General features: G+C 44.2%; 1 protein-coding gene across 2 annotated transcripts; it reads right to left on the reverse strand.

Annotated features, from left to right (window-relative positions):
• Positions 1–23,922, reverse strand: rab3ip (RAB3A interacting protein (rabin3)). 2 transcript variants are annotated; one of them, XM_080022512.1, is made up of 13 exons: positions 23,839–23,922; positions 20,929–20,973; positions 20,646–20,753; positions 20,341–20,540; positions 18,361–18,517; positions 16,341–16,436; positions 14,780–14,857; positions 13,921–14,127; positions 13,613–13,741; positions 12,660–12,772; positions 12,338–12,437; positions 3,916–3,985; positions 1–2,565 (listed from the first exon to the last, which is right to left on the reverse strand). In XM_080022512.1, exons 3-13 carry the CDS (start codon positions 20,724–20,726, stop codon positions 2,483–2,485), a joined length of 1,314 nt encoding a protein of 437 aa, XP_079878638.1. In that variant the 5' UTR covers positions 20,727–20,753; positions 20,929–20,973; positions 23,839–23,922; the 3' UTR covers positions 1–2,482. The 2 variants fall into 2 exon arrangements, 1 of the variants encoding a protein (XP_079878638.1); XR_013844705.1 differs by having other exon boundaries at positions 2,549–2,565; positions 12,345–12,437.
• Positions 23,923–24,084: the final 162 nt, after the last annotated feature.

Consider the following 24,084-nt stretch of genomic DNA (forward strand, 5'->3'; position numbering starts at 1 on the left):
AAGAGTTCAGACGCTTTATTAGACAAAAGAGGGAGAAGGGGGCAGAGTCTAGATGTACTTGTACACAAACATTGTGTAGTCGTCCTCAGGTTTTAACAAATAAACAACAATGATCATAATAGAAATCTGAAAATAAATTACAAATTCATAATTTAATACATTTAATAAACTGAATAAATTTAAGTTAGTGCTCAGCGATGGAGGTGAGAGTGATTCATACCATTTTAATCCAGTTAGATTATTAATCTGATGCGAGTTTATCTGATCCGAGTTTATCGGATTCAAATTAATCTGGTTCGTGTAAATTGATCTCAATATATTGGAAAATAAAAATAATATAAAGCGAGTGATGAAGTGTTTAGTGTGATTTATCTACAGGTCATCGGCCTTCCAGGTCAGTCAGTGAACTAGTCAGTCAGTCAGCCAGCCAGCCAGTCAGTCAGTGAACTAGTTAGTCAATTAGTCAGTTAGTTAACTATTAAGTAGGGTTGCCACGGTGATGTTACTGATGTTACAGTGTTACACGGATGGCATGACTTGCTCACCATGGTTTAGCTATTTTAAATCAAATGTTCTTTCTAAAATACAAAGTGTGTTATCAATACTTACTGTGTGGTGGACCAAGGGGCATGTACTTACTGTGTGGTGGACCAAGGTGCGTACACTTACTGTGTGGTGGACCAAGGGGCATGTACTTACTGTGTGGTGGACCAAGGGGTGTGTACTTACTGTGTGGTGGACCAAGGGGCGTGTACTTACTGTGTGGTGGACCAAGGGGTGTGTACTTACTGTGTGGTGGACCAAGGGGCGTGTACTTACTGTGTGGTGGACCAAGGGGTGTGTACTTACTGTGTGTGGTTTACTTACTGTAAATGGTAAATGGTAAATGGACTGCATCTTATACAGCTCTTTTCCAGTCTTGCGACCACTCAAAGCGCTTTACAATACACTCCTCACATTCACACACATTCATACGTCGATGGCAGCGACAACCGTGCAAGGAGCCACCAGCTCATCCAGAGCACTTTAGGGTTGTGTCTTGCTCAAGGACACTTCCACGTGCTGCCAGGAGGAACAGGGAATCAAACCAGGAACCCCCTGATTACTGGACGACCCGCTCTACCTCCTGCGCCACCGTCTCCCTCCTGTTCTCACCCTTACCTGTCTCTCCATCCCTCCTGTTCTAACTCTAACCTGTCTCCCTCCTGTTCTAACGATAACCTGTTCCCTCCATCCCCCTGTTCTAACCCTAACCTGCCGGGACAGGGTCACTCCGATTGTAAAATGTAGTTATTAACAAGTGGGAAAGAATTCTCACTGTGGCATCCATACTACTTAGTCAGTTAGTTAACTAGTTAGTCAGTCACCCATTTAGTCAGGTGACTGACTAAATGGGTCAGTCACCTGACTAACTGACTAACTAGTCAACTGACAGCGAGTCAGTTGACTAGTTAGTCAGACAGGCCGTCAGTTGGTTAACTACTTAGTTAGTCACTCGGTCAGTCAGTAAGTGAACTAGCCAGTCAGTCAGACAACTAGTCAGTCAATCAGTCGACTAGTTAGTCATTCAGTCAGTTAACTACTTAGTCACTCTGTCAGTCTGTAAGTGAACTAGCCCATCAGTCAGTTAACTAGTCATTCAGTCAGTTAGTGAACAGGTTGGTCAATAAGTCGACTAGTTAGTTAGTCAGGCAGTCAGATAGTTAACTGCTTGGTTGGTCAGTAAGTAAGTGAACTAGCACATCAGTCAGACAACTAGTCAGTTGACTGAAGGACTAGTTAGTCCTTCAGTAAACTGACTGTTAACCAGTCAGTCAGTTAACTAGTCAGTCAGTTAGTGAACTAGTTTAAGTCAGTCAGTGAACTAGTCAGTCAGTTAACTAATTTTTTAATCAGTTAGTTGGTCAGTTAACTAGTTAGTTTGTTAGTGAACAAGTTACTGAGGGTCTAGATATTCACTAGATTTAAGGCAAATGGCGCCAGATGGGAACACTTCCTATGCAGATAGCTAACATGCTAACACCCTAAACCAGAAACTTAAACAGAGGCAATGCATCATGGGAAACAAAAAGGTAGTTCAACAGTTCAAATCAGACACACGCACACACACAGCAGGGAGGGTCAGGGAAGGGGGCGGGACTTTGAGTGTGATATCACACGTGGTCCTTCTTGTGTTCAGAGGAGGGGTGGGGAAGGGGGCGGGGCTCAGAGTATGATGTCACAGCTGGTCCTTGTGGAATCCCAGAGGAGGAGTGGGGAAGTGGGCGGTGCTCTGAGTATGATGTCATAGCTGGTCATTGTAGAATCCCAGAGGAGGGGTCAGGAAAGGGGCGGGGCAAGGATTATTATGTCACAGCTGGTTCTTGTCCAATCCCAGAGGAGCGATGGGGAAGTGGGCGGGGCGTAGAGTATGATGTCACAGCTGGTCCTTGTAGAAACCCAGAGGAGGGATGGGGAAGGGGGCGGGGCTTGGCGTATGATGTCACAGCTGGTCCTTGTAGAATCCCAGCTTCGCCAAAGACATTTCCCTGCGAAGCGTCACCACCTCCAGGAACATCTGCTCTGCTGGAGTACACACAAAGTACACAAAGTACACACACCATATACACAGTGTACACACAGTACACACAAAGTACACACACAGTACACATAATGTACAGACACAGTACACACAAAGTACACATGAAGTACACACACAGTACACACAAAGTACACACACCATATACGCAGTGTACACACAAAGTTCACACACAGTACACACACAGTACACATGGAACACACATAGTACACACAAAGTACATGCAAAGCACACACAATGATAGATATATGAATCATGATCATACATTCATTCAATTTTCTTTTGTTGCCAATTTTATTTTTACATTGTTCTTACATGAGCTGCCATCATCATCCAACCACCACACACCCCTCATCCATCCCCATCCAACCACCATGAATCCCTCATCCAACCAGTATCCATCACTCATCTAGCCACCACCCATCCTTTGTCCAGCCATTATCCAACTGTCATCCATCCCTCATCCAACCACAATGTATCCCTCACCCAGCCGCGATCCATCCCTCATCCAACCATTACAAACCAGCATCCAACCACCACGCACCCTGATCCAGCCATCATTCATCCAGTCATTACCCATCCACCCCTCATCTAACCATTTTCCATCCCCGATTCAACCACCTCGCATCCAACTATTATCCAACCACCATCCACCCACCATACATCGCGCATCCAGCCGTTATCCAACCACTTTCCATCCTTCATCCAACCATCGTCCATCTATTGTCCAACCATCATCCATCCCTCATCCATTCTTCATCTATCCATCCCCATCCATCAATCATCCATGCACCCAACTACCATCCATCCACCCATCCCCAGTCAACCATCATCCAACCAAAATCCATCCCCCATCCATCACCCACCTATCTACCACCCTTCTACCACCCATCTATCCAATCTTTCAGCAATCCATCCGTTCATCTACCATCCACCCATCTACAAACCACCCATCACCCATCCACCCATCCATCTATCATCCACCCACCTATCTAACATTCATCTATCTACCATTAATCCATCTACCATTAATCCACCTACAATCCATCCATCCATCCATCCATCTACCATCCATACATTTTACATCCATCCAGTCATCCATCACCATCCATCTTTCAACCATTCGTGCATCAACCACCCATCCATCGATCTATCATCCATCCATCCATCCACCATCCATCCTCCCATCTACCACCCACTACCCATCCACCTACCACCCATCCATCTACCATCCATCCATCCATCTACCATCCATCCACCATCATCCTCCCATCTACCATCCATTCACCTACCATCCATCTAATCTTTCAACCATTCATCCATCCATCTCTTCTTACCATCCTGCTGCTTGACGAGACCTTGGTGGATGTAACGGATATAAGTGAAAAAGTTACACACCGACGTTATCTGGGAGAGAGAGACGGGGAGAGGGAGGGAGAGGGAGAAGGAGAGAGAGAGAGAGGGAGGGAGGGAGAGGGAAGGACAAGGAGAGAGGGGGCGAGAGGAGAGGGAGAGAGAGGGTGAGAGGGGGGTGGGAGAGGGATAGGAAAGGGGAGAGGGAGGGGGAGGGAGGCAGAGAGAGAGAGGGGGGGGGGGGTTATCTATATATCTGTGTCCCAACACAGCAAAAGCCGATAGCACATTTCTAAAATGGCCAGGAGCAGCCAAATAAGTTGAAAAAACATTTTTTGAAGGAAAATTAGATTTTTCCAGATTCGAGTTCCTTTGTGTTTTTTGGTTTTTTTTTCTCTCTCAAAGTATCTTCAAAATCGAGTTTGATTTATAAATAGTAGAAAAATGTTAAACTGTGGAGTAAATTATTCCTGTTCCCGATGGAAACGCAGTTCACTTACCGAGACGCTAAACAATGCTGAACAATGACGATCAATCGTTTCCTTTAAAGTGCCGTCCAGGTGAAGATCATTCCTCCATATTCCATGTGATGTGAAGTCACAATGTGAAACCGTTTTGATAGAATTTAACCTTTAAATCCCACTACTTTTACACACACACGGAGACATCATTGTGGAGGGGGCGTGTACCAATGTGTACCATCAAAGAAGAAATGCTGACGTCACTTCCATAGACAAGACGAGGCTCCTTCGGTTTCACTTGTCTGTGAAAACTTTCATCTCCGTGTTGTTACAGATGAGGAGAAGCGGGTGGAGGAAGACCTAAATCATAACTCAGACCTTAATCGAACCAGTGCAATAGAGCCAAGTCAGTGTAAGTAGATCGTTCTGGACTACATTTTCCACTGTGATAGTCAGTTCTCCGACAGCGATGCTGAATTTGATAACGGCGTTATCGCGGACCCAAACTTTTCAAACAGCCTGAATGTGACGATGAAACAGAATATTTTCAAGAACCATTGGAGGAGACTGACGATACACCAGTTGTTGTTACAACGTAAGAAGTTTATGATGTGATGAAGTCCGTTGAGGTTGGTGATGCAGATTATGACCAAGTAGCAATGGACAGGATTCTCAAGTTTACCTGCAAATGCAGCCAGGGGCGAGAGGAAAATGAAAAAAAGGCCCCAAACAGGCTCTCATGGTATAGCTCCGGAAGGGTTGGGGTTAGCCAACATAATAACTCCAAGAACTTTGAAGATATTTGACATACGCACATTTATGAATAAAATGACACACCAAGACTGATACAGACTCATATTATTGATTTATTTATTGTCTATTATTATTGATACTCTACATTTTGTTGCGTTGTCACACTTAAAGTCCTAAATAATTTCACTCTTATAAAACATGAATATTCTTACTGTTAAATAAAAGTTTTTAAAAACAAAAGATGTTGTGTGTCGATGACGCTGTTCAACATTCCCTCAAAACACAAGAACAATGCAGAGATTGCCCCATTCAGAAGGGTGTCAAGCAGCCATGTGGAAGTAGCCAGGCTCTGTTGGTCCTCCAACCCCATTTGCATTCTGGGAGCTGGCTGAATGAACCTGGTGTGGGTAAAACTTTGGAGGTAATGATCTCAGAATCAGTTTGCCACACCCTTGTCATTAACAAGTCATAGCTTTCAAAATATTTGCTTGATTTGTACAAGTGACACCTTGTTTGGAAGCTCTGATTCTTCAAATGATGTGGAGAGTGAATAAAGTCAAAAGCCACCATATGGGTCGCATATATGCAGCATAGACCCCCACCCCCCCCCCCCCCCGCCCCCCCGCCCCCCATGCGATCAATAACATGTACCCCGCCCTCCTCCATCAGCGCGTACACTGTCAGACCACAGACACCACCAACAGACCACTGTTAGACAAATGTCCATCTGAAAACAACTGGACAACAAACAAAAAAATGTGAAGCCTGCAAAATGTTCAAACTACACCATTATACAGATGGGCTCCTGACAGTGACACCATCTTTAAAAGTATCATCACTGTTGAAGAAATTCTCCTGCATGGTCGGTGAGGTTAATCTGCCCGCTACAAGGAAACAAAACTGAGTGTATTAAAGATATTTATTCTGCAGAATAAAGAGAAAGATTCAGTGCTGCTCCAAAGCAGTGTTCTGGTCAGTCCACCCCTGCTACTGACAAAGAGGGTTTTATACTGAGGGCTGAAGGCTGTGTTACATTGATTAGCTTGTCATTTAGAGGATGACGCCAACTCAATCATCAATAATCAAATCAAATACTGTAAATCAGGAACTCCTACAATGGTTGAGCAGTTAAACTCAGGTCACACGTACAATCCTATTATCCCTTACAATGTTCTTTCAAGCCCCCTTGGGGTTATCCTTATCTTCATACAAGGTTGAATGAGGATTAAATGTGATCTGGTTCTTCAATATTACAAATGCATTGTAGAGAAAGAACATACTCTTTACATAGACTCTGGGGGGGCTCTTTAAAAAACAGAGGCGATGTTTTAAACCCCATGTAAAATACAAAAGACTATTGTCCTCATTCAAATAGTTGATCATATGCATTATTCTCTCACATCCCTTTTCCTGAAATGACCAACATGATGAATAACCTCCTCTCAGCCAAATTTTTAAACAAATCAATCTGGAATAAATAAGACCATAACACAATACAATTTTTCACAAATCAGCCAATAAAGCAGGTCTTACTACAGTTCCACCATAAAACCAAAACCCAAAATGGAAGAGTGGTTTGATGAAGAGTGTAAAAATGTCCACACCATCAACCACAAAACACAGACCTACATCAGAATTCTGCTGAAACCCTGAAAGAATACAAACAGACCTTCAAGCTAAACAAAGAAAACATTAAAATCAAAAAATAAAAGAAGTGAAGACTCCATTGACCAAAACCCAACCTAAACAACAAAGAAGATAAACATTTTACTAAAAAATGGGTTTTGTTGGAAAAAAACATTTTGAAAAGCTGAAAGAGGAAATATCACCCAACAGTCTGACCTCCAATCAGAAACAACGGTGGCACAGTGCATTGCACTGCTGCCTCACAGCTAGAAGGTCCTGGGTGCGATTCTCACCTGGGGCGTGTTGGCATCGCACAGGTTATCTCCCAATTAGGGTCCCTTCTGTGTGGAGTTTGCATGTTCTCCCCGTGCTCACATGGTGTTTCCTCCATGTAACGTCAGTAAGGACCCCCACTCAAAACATGCACGACATCATCGTCTGACCAGTGATGGACATATGTTACCAGGTCCCTGGGTGAGTTGCTGTATGCTGGCTTCCCCTGGAGGAAGGACAAGCCAGGATGGGTCAAAAGCACAGAGACCTCATTACACCAGCCACCATTCGAAGCGTGTGTGTGTTGGTCGCCATGAGTGTATGTGTTGTGGTGTGTCTGACAAATAAATATTCTTCTTCTTCTTGAAACAACTATCAAGAACAACCAGAAGCCAGTTGATTACCAAATGACAATAAAGTAATTAGAAGACAACATTAAAAAGGTAAAATCAGGAAAACCCTGCGGTCGCGACAGTATCAGGGCTGAGCTTCCTGAGCTGCAGCAGACCCTGCTTCAAGGGTTTAAGGCTTCAAGCTGCTTCCCTGGGATCTGGGCGGGGACAAACCGGAGCTGAACAACTAGTGAAGCATCTGTGTGAGCAGTGATGTGGGGAAGGTCATGTGCAGCTTTATCAATGCCCCAATGCTGTTCTTCCTTATGGAACACAATATCAAGAGGAAAGGACAGACTATTCCTACCAAATCACCACACAACGGATCGTGTTGACACCCTACACACCCTCATTGATCAACACATACGGTATCAAGGGTAAAGTTGATGACATCCTCAAATCAATCTATGTCAAAAAAAGAACAGAGTTCTTCACTCAAGGGCAAGGTGTTGGCCAGGGATGCAACTTATCCCCAACCCTCTTTAATGTCTACATGGATGAGCTAGCCGTGTTGTTGGAACCATCTGCAGCCCCTGGCCATGCCCTAAACAACAAGGAAGATAAAATGTTGCTCTATGCAGACGACCTGGTGCTGCTGTCACCCACAGAGCAGTATCTGGATCTGCCGGAGCAATACTGTCACAACTGGGCCCTAAAATCCATAATAATCATCTTCCACAAAAAGCCCAGATCTCACATGTTCACTCTCGTAGACCACACCCTGTCCTATGATGGCCTGGGGCTCCAAATCACTGCCTCTGGAAACTATGGTCTGGAAGTGAATGTACTAAAAGAGAAGGCCTGGAGAGGATTTTACACAATTAGAAGAAAATTTCACCAAATAGACAAACCAATCAGAATCTGTACCAAAATATAGTAAAGTTGATAGTATAATGGTACCAATATCCCTATAATATATACTATTAGTAGTAAATATCTGATAGTATAATGGTACCAATATCCCTATCATATATACTATAACATTTACATTTCATTTACATTTCGTCATTTAGCAGACGCTTTTATCCAAAGCGACTTACAAGGGAGAATAACATTCAAGCTACATTGCGACAGAGACATTAGTGTAACAATAAATACTGCTAGGTAGTGCTAAGTAATTGTAAGTTATATAAGTAGTAAATGTAGCGAATGTTTGTAAATGTAAGTAGTAAATGTTTTATAGTATTATGGTATCAATATCCCTATCATATATACTATAAGTAGTAAATGTCTGACAGTATACTACTACACTAGATGGGAAAAGCATCCTATAGAAACCCTACATGCCCAATTCTGCACAAGTATATGGAGCATACAAAGAAAAACACCCACCAATGCAGGCAGAATGAGGTCGATATCCATTCATAGTAAACATTCAGAAAATAACAACTACATTTTGGATGCATCTTAAATTAAGTCCTTAAGATACACTGCAGTTTGAAGCACTGCAAAGCAAAGAAGTGAAGCCCAAAAAGAATCCCCCCAGTCAGCTGCTCATGAGACTGAGCATCACAACCATCACCAACATGGTTCCATCTCAGAGCGGCACTACTTGACCATCACACATCAGAGTCAACCAAAGAGTTACAGAAACCAAAAATGCCGATCTGGAACATCGGAACCATCAAACCAAAACAAACTTCATTGATATCTGACCTTAAAAAGAGAATATACACTGGCAGAATATCTCTATAGTGTCAGAGATATGAAGCAGAGACAGATCCTGAGCAAGTACAGGCTCAGTGAGCACAGTCCAGAAACATCACAAAGACATCACAAGACTAAAGACAAAGAAGGTGTGGTCAGTATAGGACAGGTGAGGTCAGTGTAAGACAGGTGAGGTCAGTGTAAGACAGGTGTGGTCAGTGTAGGACAGGTGTGGTCAGTATAGGACAGGTGTGGTCGGTGTAGGACAGGTGAGGTCAGTGTAAGCCAGGTGTGGTCAGTGTAGGACAGGTGAGGTCAGTGTAAGCCAGGTGTGGTCAGTGTAGGACAGGCAAGGTCAGTGTAGAACAGTGTAGGACAGAAGTGGTCAGTGTAGGACAGGTGAGGTCAGTGTAGCACAGGTGAGGTCAGTGTAGGACAGGTGAGGTCAGTGTAGAACAGGTGAGGTCAGTTTAAGACAGGTTAGGTCAGTGTGAGACAGGTGTGGTCAGTGTAAGACAGGTTAGGTCAGTGTAGGACAGGTGTGGTCAGTGCAGGACCAGCGTGGTCAGTATAGTACAGGTGTGGCCAGTGTGAGACAGGTGAGGTCAGTGTAGGACAGGTGAGGTCAGTGTAGGACAGGTGAGGTCAGCGTAGGAAAGGTGAGGTCAGCGTAGGACAGGTGAGGTCAGTTTGAGACAGGTGAGGTCAGTTTGAGACAGGTGAGGTCAGTTTGAGACAGGTGTGGTCAGTTTGAGACAGGTGTGGTCAGTGTAGGACAGGTGTGGTCAGTGTAGGACAGGTGTGGTCAGTGTGGGACCAGTGTGGTCAGAATAGGACAGGTGTGGTCAGTGTAGGACAGGTGTGGTCAGTGCAGGACCAGCGTGGTCAGTATAGTACAGGTGTGGCCAGTCTAAGACATGTGAGGTCAATGTAGGACAGGTGAGGTCAGTGTAAGACAGGTGTGGTCAGTGTAAGACAGGTGTGGTCAGTGTAGGACAGGTGAGGTCAGTGTAGGACAGGCAAGGTCAGTGTAGAACAGTGTAGGACAGAAGTGGTCAGTGTAGGACAGGTGAGGTCAGTGTAGCACAGGTGAGGTCAGTGTAGGACAGGTGAGGTCAGTGTAGAACAGGTGAGGTCAGTTTAAGACAGGTTAGGTCAGTGTGAGACAGGTGTGGTCAGTGTAAGACAGGTTAGGTCAGTGTAGGACAGGTGTGGTCAGTGCAGGACCAGCGTGGTCAGTATAGTACAGGTGTGGCCAGTGTGAGACAGGTGAGGTCAGTGTAGGACAGGTGAGGTCAGTGTAGGACAGGTGAGGTCAGCGTAGGAAAGGTGAGGTCAGCGTAGGACAGGTGAGGTCAGTTTGAGACAGGTGAGGTCAGTTTGAGACAGGTGAGGTCAGTTTGAGACAGGTGTGGTCAGTTTGAGACAGGTGTGGTCAGTGTAGGACAGGTGTGGTCAGTGTAGGACAGGTGTGGTCAGTGTGGGACCAGTGTGGTCAGAATAGGACAGGTGTGGTCAGTGTAGGACAGGTGTGGTCAGTGCAGGACCAGCGTGGTCAGTATAGTACAGGTGTGGCCAGTCTAAGACATGTGAGGTCAATGTAGGACAGGTGAGGTCAGTGTAAGACAGGTGTGGTCAGTGTAAGACAGGTGTGGTCAGTGTAGGACAGGTGAGGTCAGTGTAGGACAGGTGAGGTCAGTGTAGGACAGGTGTGATCAGTGTAGGACAGGTGTGGTAGAACCAGATGCACTGTGATATATAAAAGATGGCCGTGCTCCTCAGGGAGGGACACACCACGCTGCCAGCTGGACGCTTCATCATAGAGCCACCTGCCCTCTACCTACTGATACTTTTTATTTATTATTGACTTACTTCTTACTTTTGTTGTTATTATTCATATTATTACTGTTGTTGTTATTATGGGGTTAAATGATACTGGTTGTCACAGTTATTACTGTTATTATTATGGGGTTGATCTGTTGTTAGAGAGATGAGAGAAAGAGGGAAAGAGAGAAATAGGGAGAGAGAGAAAGAGGGAAGGAGAGAGAGAGAAAGAAAGAATTGGAGAGACAGAGAGAGGGAAACAGCAATGGGAGGAGAGAGAATGAAAGAGCGATGGGAAGAGAAAGAGAGAGATAGAAAGAGATGGGAGAGAGAGGGATATCGGGAGGAGAGGGAGAGGTTTGAGGTTTTTAAGCACCTTTTATTTACATCTGTTAACGTAAGTACATCTATTAATCTACCCCATCAAAAAAGAAAAAGAAAAAAAACAAGACTAAGGAGAGTTAAAAAATAAATAGGAAACCTGAACAACAAGAAAATTATAAGAAACAAAGATAAAATAAAACTGCTTAAAAAGTGAAGCACCAACAAAAATGCCTGAACGGAACATAGCACTCCCATGATTCCCCAGATTCTCACTAAATCGTCCATTTTATCTGTTTCTTTGAAAAATTCAAACTCCAACCTGAGACGGCTGCCAGCAGTCCTGCCCTTTTCAAGGTGGGATCCACTGACCCATGACCCTGCAGACATCTTTTCCTTGTTTTCCAGATGGATCATTTCACTGTTCCTACTACCATGTTTATAAGGCTTTGTTTGTACATGTCTCTTTGGCACAGAATAATTGGGTCCAAAAATGAAAACTTCAAAAGAAAAGTCTTCCCCTAACTGCTGGAACATTCCTTTAACTGTCTGAACAAACCCTTAAGTTTGAAACACTGGATGAAAAGATACTGAATTATTTCACTGACGGAGCAGAAAGGACATCCCTCCCTGAGTTAGAAATCGTTCTTCCTTCACAAAAGCCACAACCACTTTGTTCATTCTCCAGGTGAATGACAGGTTGCTATGTCCGACCACCTCCCCCACAGCCTGGAGAGCCTCCTCCACGGCCTGGAGAGCCTCCTCCACGGCCTGGAGAGCCTGCTCCAACGGCCTGGAGAACCTCCGCCACGGCCAGGAGAACATCCCCCACGGCCAGGAGAACCTCCTCCACCGTGACCAACGGGTCTGGTTGAACTCAAACACCGTGGCACAGGCAGAGGGACGGCGCCTGCTGAGACGCCATCCCCTCCACCGCCCGACAATAATCACTAAACTACAAACAAATAAACCAACAACAACTAGAAATAAACTGTATACTACATATAACACAAGAGAGAATTTAAACTAATACATGTACTGGAATTCAGAAAGACGGACTCAGTTTGGGAGCCAGACTCTCTGAACCAGACAGACAGACAGGTACTCACCCTGTACCTGCAGTACGGTGATACATAGTAGTAACTGGACGAATCTCCAAACTTGATTCGGTGCCGACATGTTTTGGTCTGTGCACACAGAGCACACTTCCTGTTAGAGAGGAGACACTTCCTGTTAGAGAGGAGACACTTCCAGTGAGGGAGGAAGCGCCATATCTTCAAGGGGAGACACTTTGTGCAGTGAGTAGTGTGTAATTTGCAGTGAGTAGGGTCATAGTGCCTACTGTGGGTGTGTACTGTGTAGTGGTCACTGAGTAGTGTGTAATTTGCAGCGAGTAGTGTATAGTGTGTACTTTGTACAACCGGTACATACTTGGGCCCCCCACACTCCACTGCAGAGGCTTTGACCACCGGTAGTGGCTGGAACCCCACCGGCTCCACACTCAGTGCATTCTGCTCCACTGCCTCCAAGATGGCCGACCCCAGCTGGACCCAGAACACAGAAAACCCTCATTATGTTTCCTGTGGTCAGTGTGTGCACAGAGAAAGTGGGTGTGGCCAGAAACCAATGGCCAACTTTACATTATGTTTTGTTCGTTGTAAGTCTCAGAACACAACTGCAGATAGTGGTCTAAATATAACACCACATCATCAACATGGAGAACATCTAAATATAACACCACATCATCAACGTGGAGAACATCTAAATATAACACCACATCGTCAACATGGAGAACATCTAAATATAACACCACATCATCAACATGGAGAACATCTAAATATAACACCACATCATCAACGTGGAGAACATCTAAATATAACACCACATCATCAACGTGGAGAACATCTAAATATAACACCACATCGTCAACATGGAGAACATCTAAATATAACACCACATCATCAACGTGGAGAACATCTAAATATAACACCACATCATCAACATGGAGAACATCTAAATATAACACCACATCATCAACGTGGAGAACATCTAAATATAACACCACATCATCAGTGTGGAGAACATCTAAATATAACACCACATCTTCAGTGTGGAGAACATCTAAATATAACACCACATCATCATGTTCTCCACATCATCAGTGTGGAGAACATCTAAATATAACACCACATCATCAGTGTGGAGAACATCTTAATATAACACCACATCATCAGTGTGGAGCAACATTTTATTGCCGTTTCGATAAAAAAATATTATGAAATGTCAGAAAATCCGTTGTTGAAGTGATATATTAAATAATTTAATGAAAATATGTACTTCAAATATATAAATGACATTCCCTTAAAAACTGAAACTATACACACCGTGCTCCTGCTGAAGGTGAGACAGGGGTGAATGTCTTCTCTGTAGATTCTGTCCAGGAAGCTGTCGCTCCTGTCCAGTGTCGGGTCCTCCAACCACAGCTTGAACTCACTGAATAGCAGGCCGTCCACCTGGTCACACACACACACACACACACACACACACACACACACACACACACACACAGAGAGAGGAAGTAGCAAGTACATACAGGAAGTTCAGTCAGCCAAAACTGTGGCTTTATGCATGTACTGTCTGTATCCCCTGTGTGTACTCTATATACTAGGTGTGTACTCCAGTAGTACTCTACCTCTCTGCAGTCACGGGCGTCGCTCTGGGCGGCCTCGCTCTGGCTGCCCAACATAGCCGACGAGGTGCTCTTGTTCCGACCATGTCCCTTTCTGAAGGGGCTCCTGGTGGCAGCCACTCCCGCAGCAGGGAGCTCCGACACTGGGGAGGACGGCGAGGAAAGCACCAGGCTTTTTAAGGCCTGGACCTCGGCCTGGAGCACGTCGATCTGAAGGCCGAAAGGAGAAAATGGTATAAAAATAGTAGTGGAATAGTGATCAAACTTGTATGAAGATACTTTAAAGTATGTAAAGCAATCAAATAACATGAATAAAATACTATAAACATAGTAATGAAAATAAAAAAATAAACACAGTAATAATCATTGTGAGAAAATTAAAAAGTCTTAAAACAGTAATGGAAATAGTATAAGAAAAGTAATACAATTCACAAAATAGTAAATGTAGTAAGTAATGTAGTGAAATGTAGTAAGAGGATAGTAACAGTATAGAGTACTGTACTACTACATAATACCAGTATAGAGTATTACTTGATAGTAACAGTTAAGAGTAGTAATACATAGTACCCGTATAGAGTGTTACTGGATAGTAACAGGAAGAGTATAACTGGGTAGTAAGAGTAAAGAGTACTACTACATAGTACCCCTATAGAGTGTTACTGGATAGTAACAGTATAGAGTACTACTACATAGTAGCAGTATAGAGTATGACTTGATAGTAAAAGTATAGAGTACTACTACATAGTACCCGTATAGAGCATTACTGGACAGTAACAGTATAGAGTACTACTACATAGTATCAATATAGAGTATTACTGGACAGTAACAGTACAGAGTATTACTATATAGTACCAGTGAGTACCTTGTCAAGCGCCTCCTTCAGTTGTTTCTCCGCCGTTGCCTGTTTGATGTTCGCCTCCCGAACCATTTTATGGGCCTCCTACACACACGGTACACACACAGTACACACAAAGAGAAACACACAGTACACACACAGAGAAACACACAGTACACACACAGAGAAACACACAGTACACATACAGCACACACAAAGAAAAAACACACAGTACACACACAGAGAAACACACAGTACACACACAGAGAAACACACAGTACACATACAGCACACACAAAGAAAAAACACACAGTACACACACAGAGAAACACACAGCAGTTAAAAGAGGGTTCCTAGAATAAATATGAGGAAGAGGTGGAGGAAAGGAGGAGTAGAGGAGGTGGTGCAGTACTTGGAACAGACAGTAAGAGGAGGACGAGAAATAGAAAGGAGGTGTAGTACCTGGAATAGACTGGCAGGAAGAGGAGGAGTAGAGGAGAAGTAGAAAGGAGGTGCAGGTAGAGGAGGTGCAGTACCTGGAACAGACTGGCAGGAAGAGGAGGAGTAGAGGAGAAGTAAAAAGGAGGTGCAGGAGGAGGAGTTGCAGTACCTGGAACAGACTGACAGGAAGAGGAGTAGAGGAGAAGTAAAAAGGAGGTGCAGGAGGAGGAGTTGCAGTACCTGGAACAGACTGACAGGAAGAGGAGTAGAGGAGAAGTAGAAAGGAGATGCAGGAAGAGAAGGTGCAGTACCTGGAACAGACTAGCAGGGAGAGGAGGAGTAGAGGATAAGTAGAAAGGAGGTGCAGGTAGAGGAGGTGCAGTACCTGGAACAGACTGACAGGAAGAGGAGTAGAGGAGAAGTAAAAAGGAGGTGCAGGAGGAGGAGTTGCAGTACCTGGAACAGACTGACAGGAAGAGGAGTAGAGGAGAAGTAAAAAGGAGGTGCAGGAGGAGGAGTTGCAGTACCTGGAACAGACTGACAGGAAGAGGAGTAGAGGAGAAGTAGAAAGGAGATGCAGGAAGAGAAGGTGCAGTACCTGGAACAGACTAGCAGGGAGAGGAGGAGTAGAGGATAAGTAGAAAGGAGGTGCAGGTGGAGGAGGTGCAATACCTGGAACAGACTGGCAGGAAGAGGAGTAGATGAGAAGTAGAAAGGAGGTGCAGGGCCTGGAACAGACTGGCAGGAAGAGGAGGAGAAGTAAAAAGGAGGTGCAGGAGGAGGAGGTGTAGTACCTGTAACAGACTGGCAGGAAGAGGAGTAGAGGAGGGGAAGTAGAAAGGAGGTGCAGGAGGAGGAGGTGCAGTACCTGGAACAGACTAGCAGGAAGAGGAGTAGAGGAGGAGAAGTAGAAAGGAGGTGCAGGAGGAGGAGGAGCAGTACCCGAAACAGACTGGCAGGAAGAGGAGGAATAGAGGAGAAGTAGAAAGGAGGTGCCGGAGGAGGAGGTGCAGTACCTGGAACAGACTGGCAGGAAGAGGTGGAGTAGAGGAGGAGAAGTAGAAAGGAGGTGCAGTACCTGGAACAGACTGGCAGGAAGAGGAGGAGGAGAAGTAGAAAGGAGGTGCAAGAGGAGGAGGTGCAGTACCTCGAACAGACTGGCCGTCAGCTCCTCCAACTCGTCACTGAGTCGATCTCTGACTTCACTGAGTCTGTCACACTGCTGCTCCTTCAGCAGGAGAGCCTCCACGCAGTACAAGTACACACAGTACACACCACATAGTACAAGTACACACAGTACACACAAGACAGTACAAGTACACACAGTACACACCAGGCAGTACAAGCACAACATGGATCCAAACAAAAAAACAAAAAAAACAGAAATAATAAAAATGATGAAAATCAAAATAAACTCAATGAAACCAAAATACTTAAAATACTCGAAATACTTCTGAGTACTAGAGGTTCCATTTTACACCACTTGTGTTTTATTTCAGTGATCAAGAACCTAATAAAAAAATTCCGTGCCTGGAATGACGTAATTTCCAGTGGCATTTCTGTTTTTTTATGACAAAACGTAGTTTAGAGAGACAGTTCAGAGAAAGACAGACAGGACTGAGATTCCTCCTGTCTGTGGTCAGTCCTGTCGTGTGAACAGTACAACGATCTGACCACTTTGAAAGTCCAAAAAAAGAATAATAAAAAATAAAGATTTGGCGTTGCTCAGAGTGCACGCTGCAAACAGGACGGTGTCACGTCACCATATATACCCTAAGACCATACAAATAACAACAAAAATGACCATGCTTATATTTTTAATAGCCTATCTATCGCTCAGTTGTAGATCAGCGGTAGAACTGCTTTTCAACAATATCTGGATTTGTCATTTGGAGCCACACTGCTTTACGTTGTCTGCAGGTGGGAGCGAATGTCAACAAACATGGAGGAAGGTGGTGCAGCAAAGGAAAGGAAGGAATGAAGAAAAGAAGGAAGGAAGGGTTCAAACCTCAACCAAGAGGCAACCACACTATCACAGGTGGTTTTTTGTTTCTTTATTTTGTTGTTGTTTTTTATTCCTCCTTTTGTACCAGGGAGACAAAATAAATCTTCATTCGAAAAATAACTGTTTTCAAGTCTTTCAGCCCTTCATCAAACTCTCTATGAACAAGCACAAATTTAATCATACAAAAGTAGAAACAATCTCAAATAAAACCTTCTTTCAAATGACAAACATTCTAATCGTGAAAAATAACTTTTAAAAGCCTTTTGAGTCTGCGATACAATGACCTCCTCAACGAGGACAAGAATCAGTACTGACACAACCCATCAAATAAATATTTTTGGAATACCTAACTGAAATGCAATTAAATGTAAAGCAATTAGAAAAGCAACAAAGTTAAAATAATCAAATTAATACTCAAAGTTAGAATGTTTCTACTGATTGATGTAAAGTTGTTTTTTCTGTGTATTGTATGTGTATATGAGGACTGTATAACAATGTATGTAAATGTATAACAACCACAGCACGTCATTGAGTTTCATTCTTTTTATTTCACCATAGCAACACCACCTTTGTTTGGTTTCACCATAGCAACACCACGCATGTTTGGTTTCACCATAGCAACACCACGCATGTTTGGTTTCACCATAGCAACACCACGCATGTTCGGTTTCACCATAGCAACACCACACATGTTCGGTTTCACCATAGCAACACCACGCTTTTTTGATTTCACCAGAGCGACACCACGCTTGTTTGGTTTCACTATAGGAACACCACGCATGTTCGGTTTCACCATAGCAACACCACGCTTGTTTGGTTTCACCATAGCAACACCACGCTTGTTTGGTTTGGTGCCCCGCTGTGTTTCCTGTTCTGCTCCATGTGAACCTAGCCTCAAACACAACATTTAAACATGGACCACGACGCCATCTGACCCAAAATATTAAAGAATTATTCATGTAGAAAATGTATTTGTTATTCTAATAATCATCTGGGAAAAATAAATAATTGAATGAAAAAATAAATTGAACTGAATGAAACTCAAACAAAACATAAATCATAGTGATGGTCACACACACACACACACACACACACACACACACACACACACACACACACACACACACACACACACACAGAGAGACCTTTCTTCTTGTCTTACCCTCTGAGCCTTGGCCAGCTCCTCCTTCAGCCTTTCTGTCTGGCTGTCTGTCTGTCTTCCTGACTGGCTGCCATCCACCACATCCAGTTCCGGCTCCTCCCCTTCCTCTGCAGACGGGAAGTTGCCGTCGGCTGGCTCCACCTCCAGCCCTGGAACGCTGCACACAAACGGTATGTACAAATAAACAGGAAGTGCCAATAAACAAGGGGTCCACACAGTATAAATCAGACCCTTACGCTACATTCACACTGCAGCCAGAGTTTCCCAAATCCCCACCCCCACACCGTGGTCAGCCCTACCCTTGCACCTGCATCGTGGTCACTACCACCGCTGCACCCACACCGTGGTCACCCCCACCATGGCACCAGCGTGGCCGCACCTGCACCGTGGTCACCCCCACCGTGGCATCCATACCGTGGTCACCCCAACCGTGGCATCCATACCGTGGTCATCCATACCGTGGTCATCCATACCGTGGTCATCCATACCGTGGTTAACCCCACCATGGCATCGATACCGTGGTCATCCATACCGTGGTCACCCCCACTGCTGCACCTGCACCCTGGTCACCCTCACCACCGCGCCTGCGCACCCGCACCGTGGTCACACCCACCGCGGCACTGGCACTGCTGCACCCGCACCGTGGTCATCCCAACCGCAGCACCTGCACCGCAGTTACTACCACCACTGCACCCATACCGTGGTCGCCCCCCCCACAGATAAATAGATAACTTCAGAAATTAATAAATAAAATAGATAAATGAATAAATACTGTAGATAGCTTAATAGATAAATGAATAAATAATAGATAAATAAATGAATAAATAGATAGATAAATAGATAAATGAATAAATAGATAGATAAATAGATAAATGAATAAATAATAGATAAATAAATGAATAAATAGATAGATAAATAGATAAATGAATAAATAATAGATAGATAAATGAATAAATAATAGATGGATAAATAGATAAATGAATAAATAATAGATGGATAAATAGATAAATGAATAAATAATAGATGGATAAATAGATAAATGAATAAATACATAATAGATAAATAGTTGATAGATAAATAATACATAGATAAATAGTAGATAGATAAATACATACATAGTAGATAGATAGATAAATGGTAGATAGATAGATGGATAGTTACATAGATAAATAATAGATATAGATAAATGACAGATAAATAATAGATAGATAAAGTATCTATGTATGTATCTATCTATGTATATGTAAGTATGTATCTATCTATGTATATGTATGTGACGAACAAACCTCTTGAATCTTAATAGGTAATTATTAGATAAAAAGGTAATAATAGATAAATAGATAGATAAATAATGGATACATAATAGATACATAGATAAATTGATAAATAATAGATAAATAATAGATAGATAAATAAATAGATAAATAATAGATTGATAAATAGATAAATAATAGATAGATAAATAGACAACAGGACCGAGGCGGCAAGGGAGCGCCCTATCTCACCGCGTTTTATGAAAAGCACAAGATCTAAAAATAGCGTGTGCGTGTGTGTCTGTGTCCTCTGAGTGAGCGGTTGGGGAGCAATTTGCGCACATTGTGTTTTTATTTTATCTTATTAAATGTACTTATTAAATGAAAAAAAAAAACAGCACTGTGCCCCTGTTTGATGTATATATTTAATCCAAGGTGCACGATCTCACGCCGCCTGACAACCACCGTGCATGTACCTGCCATGTTCTGTACGACAGCACGCTGCGTCACGTCTTCGTTACTTGTGCGCATGCGGGGTTCAGTTCAGAACCCGTTCACACCGGAATCTGATATCGACCACATTTAAAGAATATTGTGAAGAGGCAAAGAAAAACATCAAACCTGAGCAATACATCCAAAATTAGCACTAAGGTTCAAGCTGTAGGAGGTGTGAACGCAGCCTTAGCGAGAGAGCTTTACCCAGAAGCCCTTGCAGCAGTTTGTGTACCTTCCATTGTGGCTGGGTCTGGGGGTGGAGTACACCGGCTGGGTGGGGAGTTGGTCGGCCCTCAGGGCGCTGTGGGGGCCAGCACGGCGCGCTCTCAGGGCGGCTCCCCCAGCAGGGGCCGCCTTCTTGGTCGCCCTCCCACCAGCAGGGGGAGCTGTGCGGAAGAGAGAGCTGAGAGGGGCGCGCTGCTCCGCCTGGTTCTGGAAGGAATTACACAGGTGATCAATAACACATCATCCATACCCTACCTGCAGGTCAGGCAGCTTGACCTTTAACCTAACTGCAGGTGGTGACCTTTGACCTACCTGCAGGTCTGGCGTGGTGGGGGAGCAGAGGCTGACTTCGTGGAAGCCCTCTAGTGGCTCAGCGCTGCTACTGTCGGCCATCACTGCTTTCTGTACACATCATCCAGGCTGGGAGACAGACAGGTTGGGAGATGGACAGACAGGCCGTTATACAAGCAAGTAGTCAGACAAACAGACAGACAAGACGGACAGACGGGCAGTCAGTCAGACAGATAGGTCGTCAAACAGGGAATCAGTCAGCCAGGGAGTGAGACAGACAGGTAGTCAGACAGACAGGTAATACCATAGTGTTGAATGTTGTCGTTGACGAATTTAGATCCAAAACAACCTGGAAGAGAGAGACAGGTTAAAATATATTATATATACTGTATATAAACACTGTATATATACAGTATATACTGTGAATATACTGTATATATACAGTATATACTGTATACTGTATACTGTAGGGGATGGTAGCTCAGGAGGTAGAGCTGGTGGTCTAGTCATCTAAAGGTTGCTGGTTGGATCCCAGGCTCCTCCTGCTAGCATGCTGTAGTGTCTTTGAGCAAGACACTTAACCCCTCATTGCTCCTGATGGCTGCGTCCGTCGCTGTTTGAATAATTGTAAGTCGCTTTGGATAAAAGCGTCTGATCAATGTAATGTAATGTAATGTAATATACACTGTGTGTATATATATATATATATATATATATACAGACATACATACATTATATACTGTAAACAGTATACACAGCATATACTGTATATATACAGAATATACTGTATAAATATGAAATAGAATACATCTACATTTGTACATCTATATGGCCAAATAAACATATGTGACAAGTTTGAACAGTTCATATATATAATATATTATATACAATAAATATTACATATATACTGTATATGTAAATTACACAACTCCATCCGTCAATCTATTCATCTTTCTGTCTGTCTGTCTGACTATCCACTAAGGCTGCCTCCTGAAAGTGGACGAGTGTAATCTTCTGTGGAAATTTGTGAGTGGACTGATTTAAGTCAGTCAGTGTGTCTTACAATAAGAAGATAAAACAGAACGGTTTTTACAAAATGCTCAGGGACAACATCTCAATGAGGAATCATAAACATATTTTTATATGTGTGAATGGAACACCTGCCCCGTTCCTACAAATAAAACAACTAAAAACAGTGTGGGGGCGGGGCATGGAGGGGCAGGGCATGGGCATGAAGGGGCAGGGCATGGAGGGCGGGGCATAAAGGGGAGGGGCACGACTCGTAGATGCCTCAAGATTATTTTCTGTGCATAACGCATGGAGAGGGGGTGATCGTGGAGAGAGTGATGCAGAAAATGTCACCATCTTGCACGCTTTCCTTCCATACTGTTCTAAAGCACCTGTTTGGTTCCATAAGGAGACGTCAAATTAAATAACCTACATCTAAAATAAAACAACATAGTTGTGGCGCCAATCGTGACCTCCCCATCGCTGGAGAGCATCGACGGTACCGTCCGTCAGAGAGGGAGACAGATTGTGTTCCAAAGGCCCACCCTCGGGAGGGTACTCTAGGTGGCCAGCTATCTATCTATCTATCCATCCATCCATCCATCACTATCTATCTATCTACTGTATCTACCTATCTATCCACCTATCTATCTATCAATGATTCTCACTCCATCTATCAATCTCTCTATCACTCTATCACTCTTTCTATCTATCAATGACTATCACTCTATCTATCACTATCTATCTGTCTGTCTGTCTCTGTCTATCCATCTATTTCGCCTATAGAAGAGCCAGCCCTCAGCATGTCCCCGTCACCTTCAGCTTGTCACCCTGTCACCCTCATCCCGTCAGCCTGTCGCCCTGTCACCCTCATCCTGTCGCCCTGTCACCCTGAGCCTGTCACCCTGTCACCCTCAGCCTGTCCCCATAAGCCCGTCACACTGTCATCATCAGCCTGTCAGCTGGTCACACTGTCACCCTGTAATCCTGTCACCATCAGCCTGTCACATTGTCAGACTTTGTCACCTTGTCACCCTAAGCCTGTCAACCTGCCACCCTGCCAGCCTATCACCCTCACCCTGCCACACTGTCAGCCTGTCACCCTCACCCTGCCACACTGTCAGCCTGTCACACTGTCACCCACTGAGCATGTCACCTTGTCAGTCTGTCACCATCAGCCTGTCAGCCTGTCACCCAGTCACCTTGTCAGCCTGTCATCCTGTCACCCTTAGCCTGTCAATCTGTCACCCTCAGCTTGTCACCCTCAGCCTGTCAATCTGTCACCCTGACCCCGTCACCCTCAGCCTGTTAGTCTGTCACTGTGACCCCGTCACCCTCAGCCTGTAACCCTGTCACCCTCAGCCTGCCGCCGTGTCACCGTGTCACCGTGTCACCCTCAGGAAGTCACCGTGTCACCCTAAGCCTGTCCCAATCAGCCTGTTACCCTTTCAACCTGTCACCCTGTCAGCCTGTCACCTTGTCACCTTGTCACCCTCAGCCTGTCAGCCTGTCAAACATCCATTGTATTATGTCTAATATTTTATGTTTGATGTGAGTGAGACGGACAGACAAGGCAGTGAGACAGACAGAGAAAGGGAGAGACAGAGAGAGAGACACGGGCAGATCAGATAAATAAAAAACACTCAAACTTTGCAGCTTCATGCTACCGTCTCCATGGAGATAGACTGTAACCTGATGAGGAGGCCCCAGACACAGACACACACACACACACACACACACACACACACACGCAGGCCACTAACTAGCTGCTAACACATGTTATGTGTTAACCAGCTGAAGTTAAACCGGTATCTATGGTAAAAAAAAAAAAATACATATACACACACACACACACACACACACACACACACACACACATACATACATACATACATACATACATACATACATATATATATATATATATATATACACACACACACACACACACACACACACACACACACACACACACACCCTTAAAATTATTATTATGATTTTGATAATTATTATGATGATTATTATATTCGAACCCTTTACTCCTCTTGTGCCTGTGTCAGACGGTTAGCATCAGTTAGCATTCGCTAGCCGCTAACCGGCAGGTGCAGCCGGTTCCGCCCAGACCCACACGGAGGTGCCGGGGTTTCAAAGCCGTGGTGAGCCGCAGGTCGTGGAACAAGTATCGACGGGTTCCGTGTCAACTCACCGGGTGTGAGCCGCTGGGCGCAGGGTACTGCTAACCCATGTAGCATCAGCTGGCTAACGCAGGAACCGGACACCGGAAGCAGCACGTGCTGCGTTCAAGGACACTCGGATAAAGGAAACATCTAAAGCAGGCAGTCTGTGGTGCGTTCAAATTACCTCGGAAATAACATTCGTTGCGGTTTTTAAGATTCACAACATGAGAGAAATGACAATAAATAAAATCGTGAACCATCTCATTTGTAACTAA

This window comes from Zeus faber, assembly GCF_960531495.2.
Source record: "Zeus faber genome assembly, chromosome: 21".
Taxonomy (NCBI): Eukaryota; Metazoa; Chordata; class Actinopteri; order Zeiformes; family Zeidae; genus Zeus; species Zeus faber.

Excerpts from the sequence above, each read along its gene's own strand:
- rab3ip (XM_080022512.1), bottom strand. The coding sequence starts at position 20,726 with ATGGCCGACAGTAGCAGCGCTGAGCCACTAGAGGGCTTCCACGAAGTC. Across the intron at positions 16,437-18,360 it reads AGCTGGCCAAGGCTCAGAGG|GCTCTCCTGCTGAAGGAGCA; the intron begins GTAAGACAAGAA and ends TACTGCGTGGAG. Across the intron at positions 2,566-3,915 it reads TCTCGTCAAGCAGCAGGATG|CAGAGCAGATGTTCCTGGAG; the intron begins GTAAGAAGAGAT and ends TGTGTACTCCAG.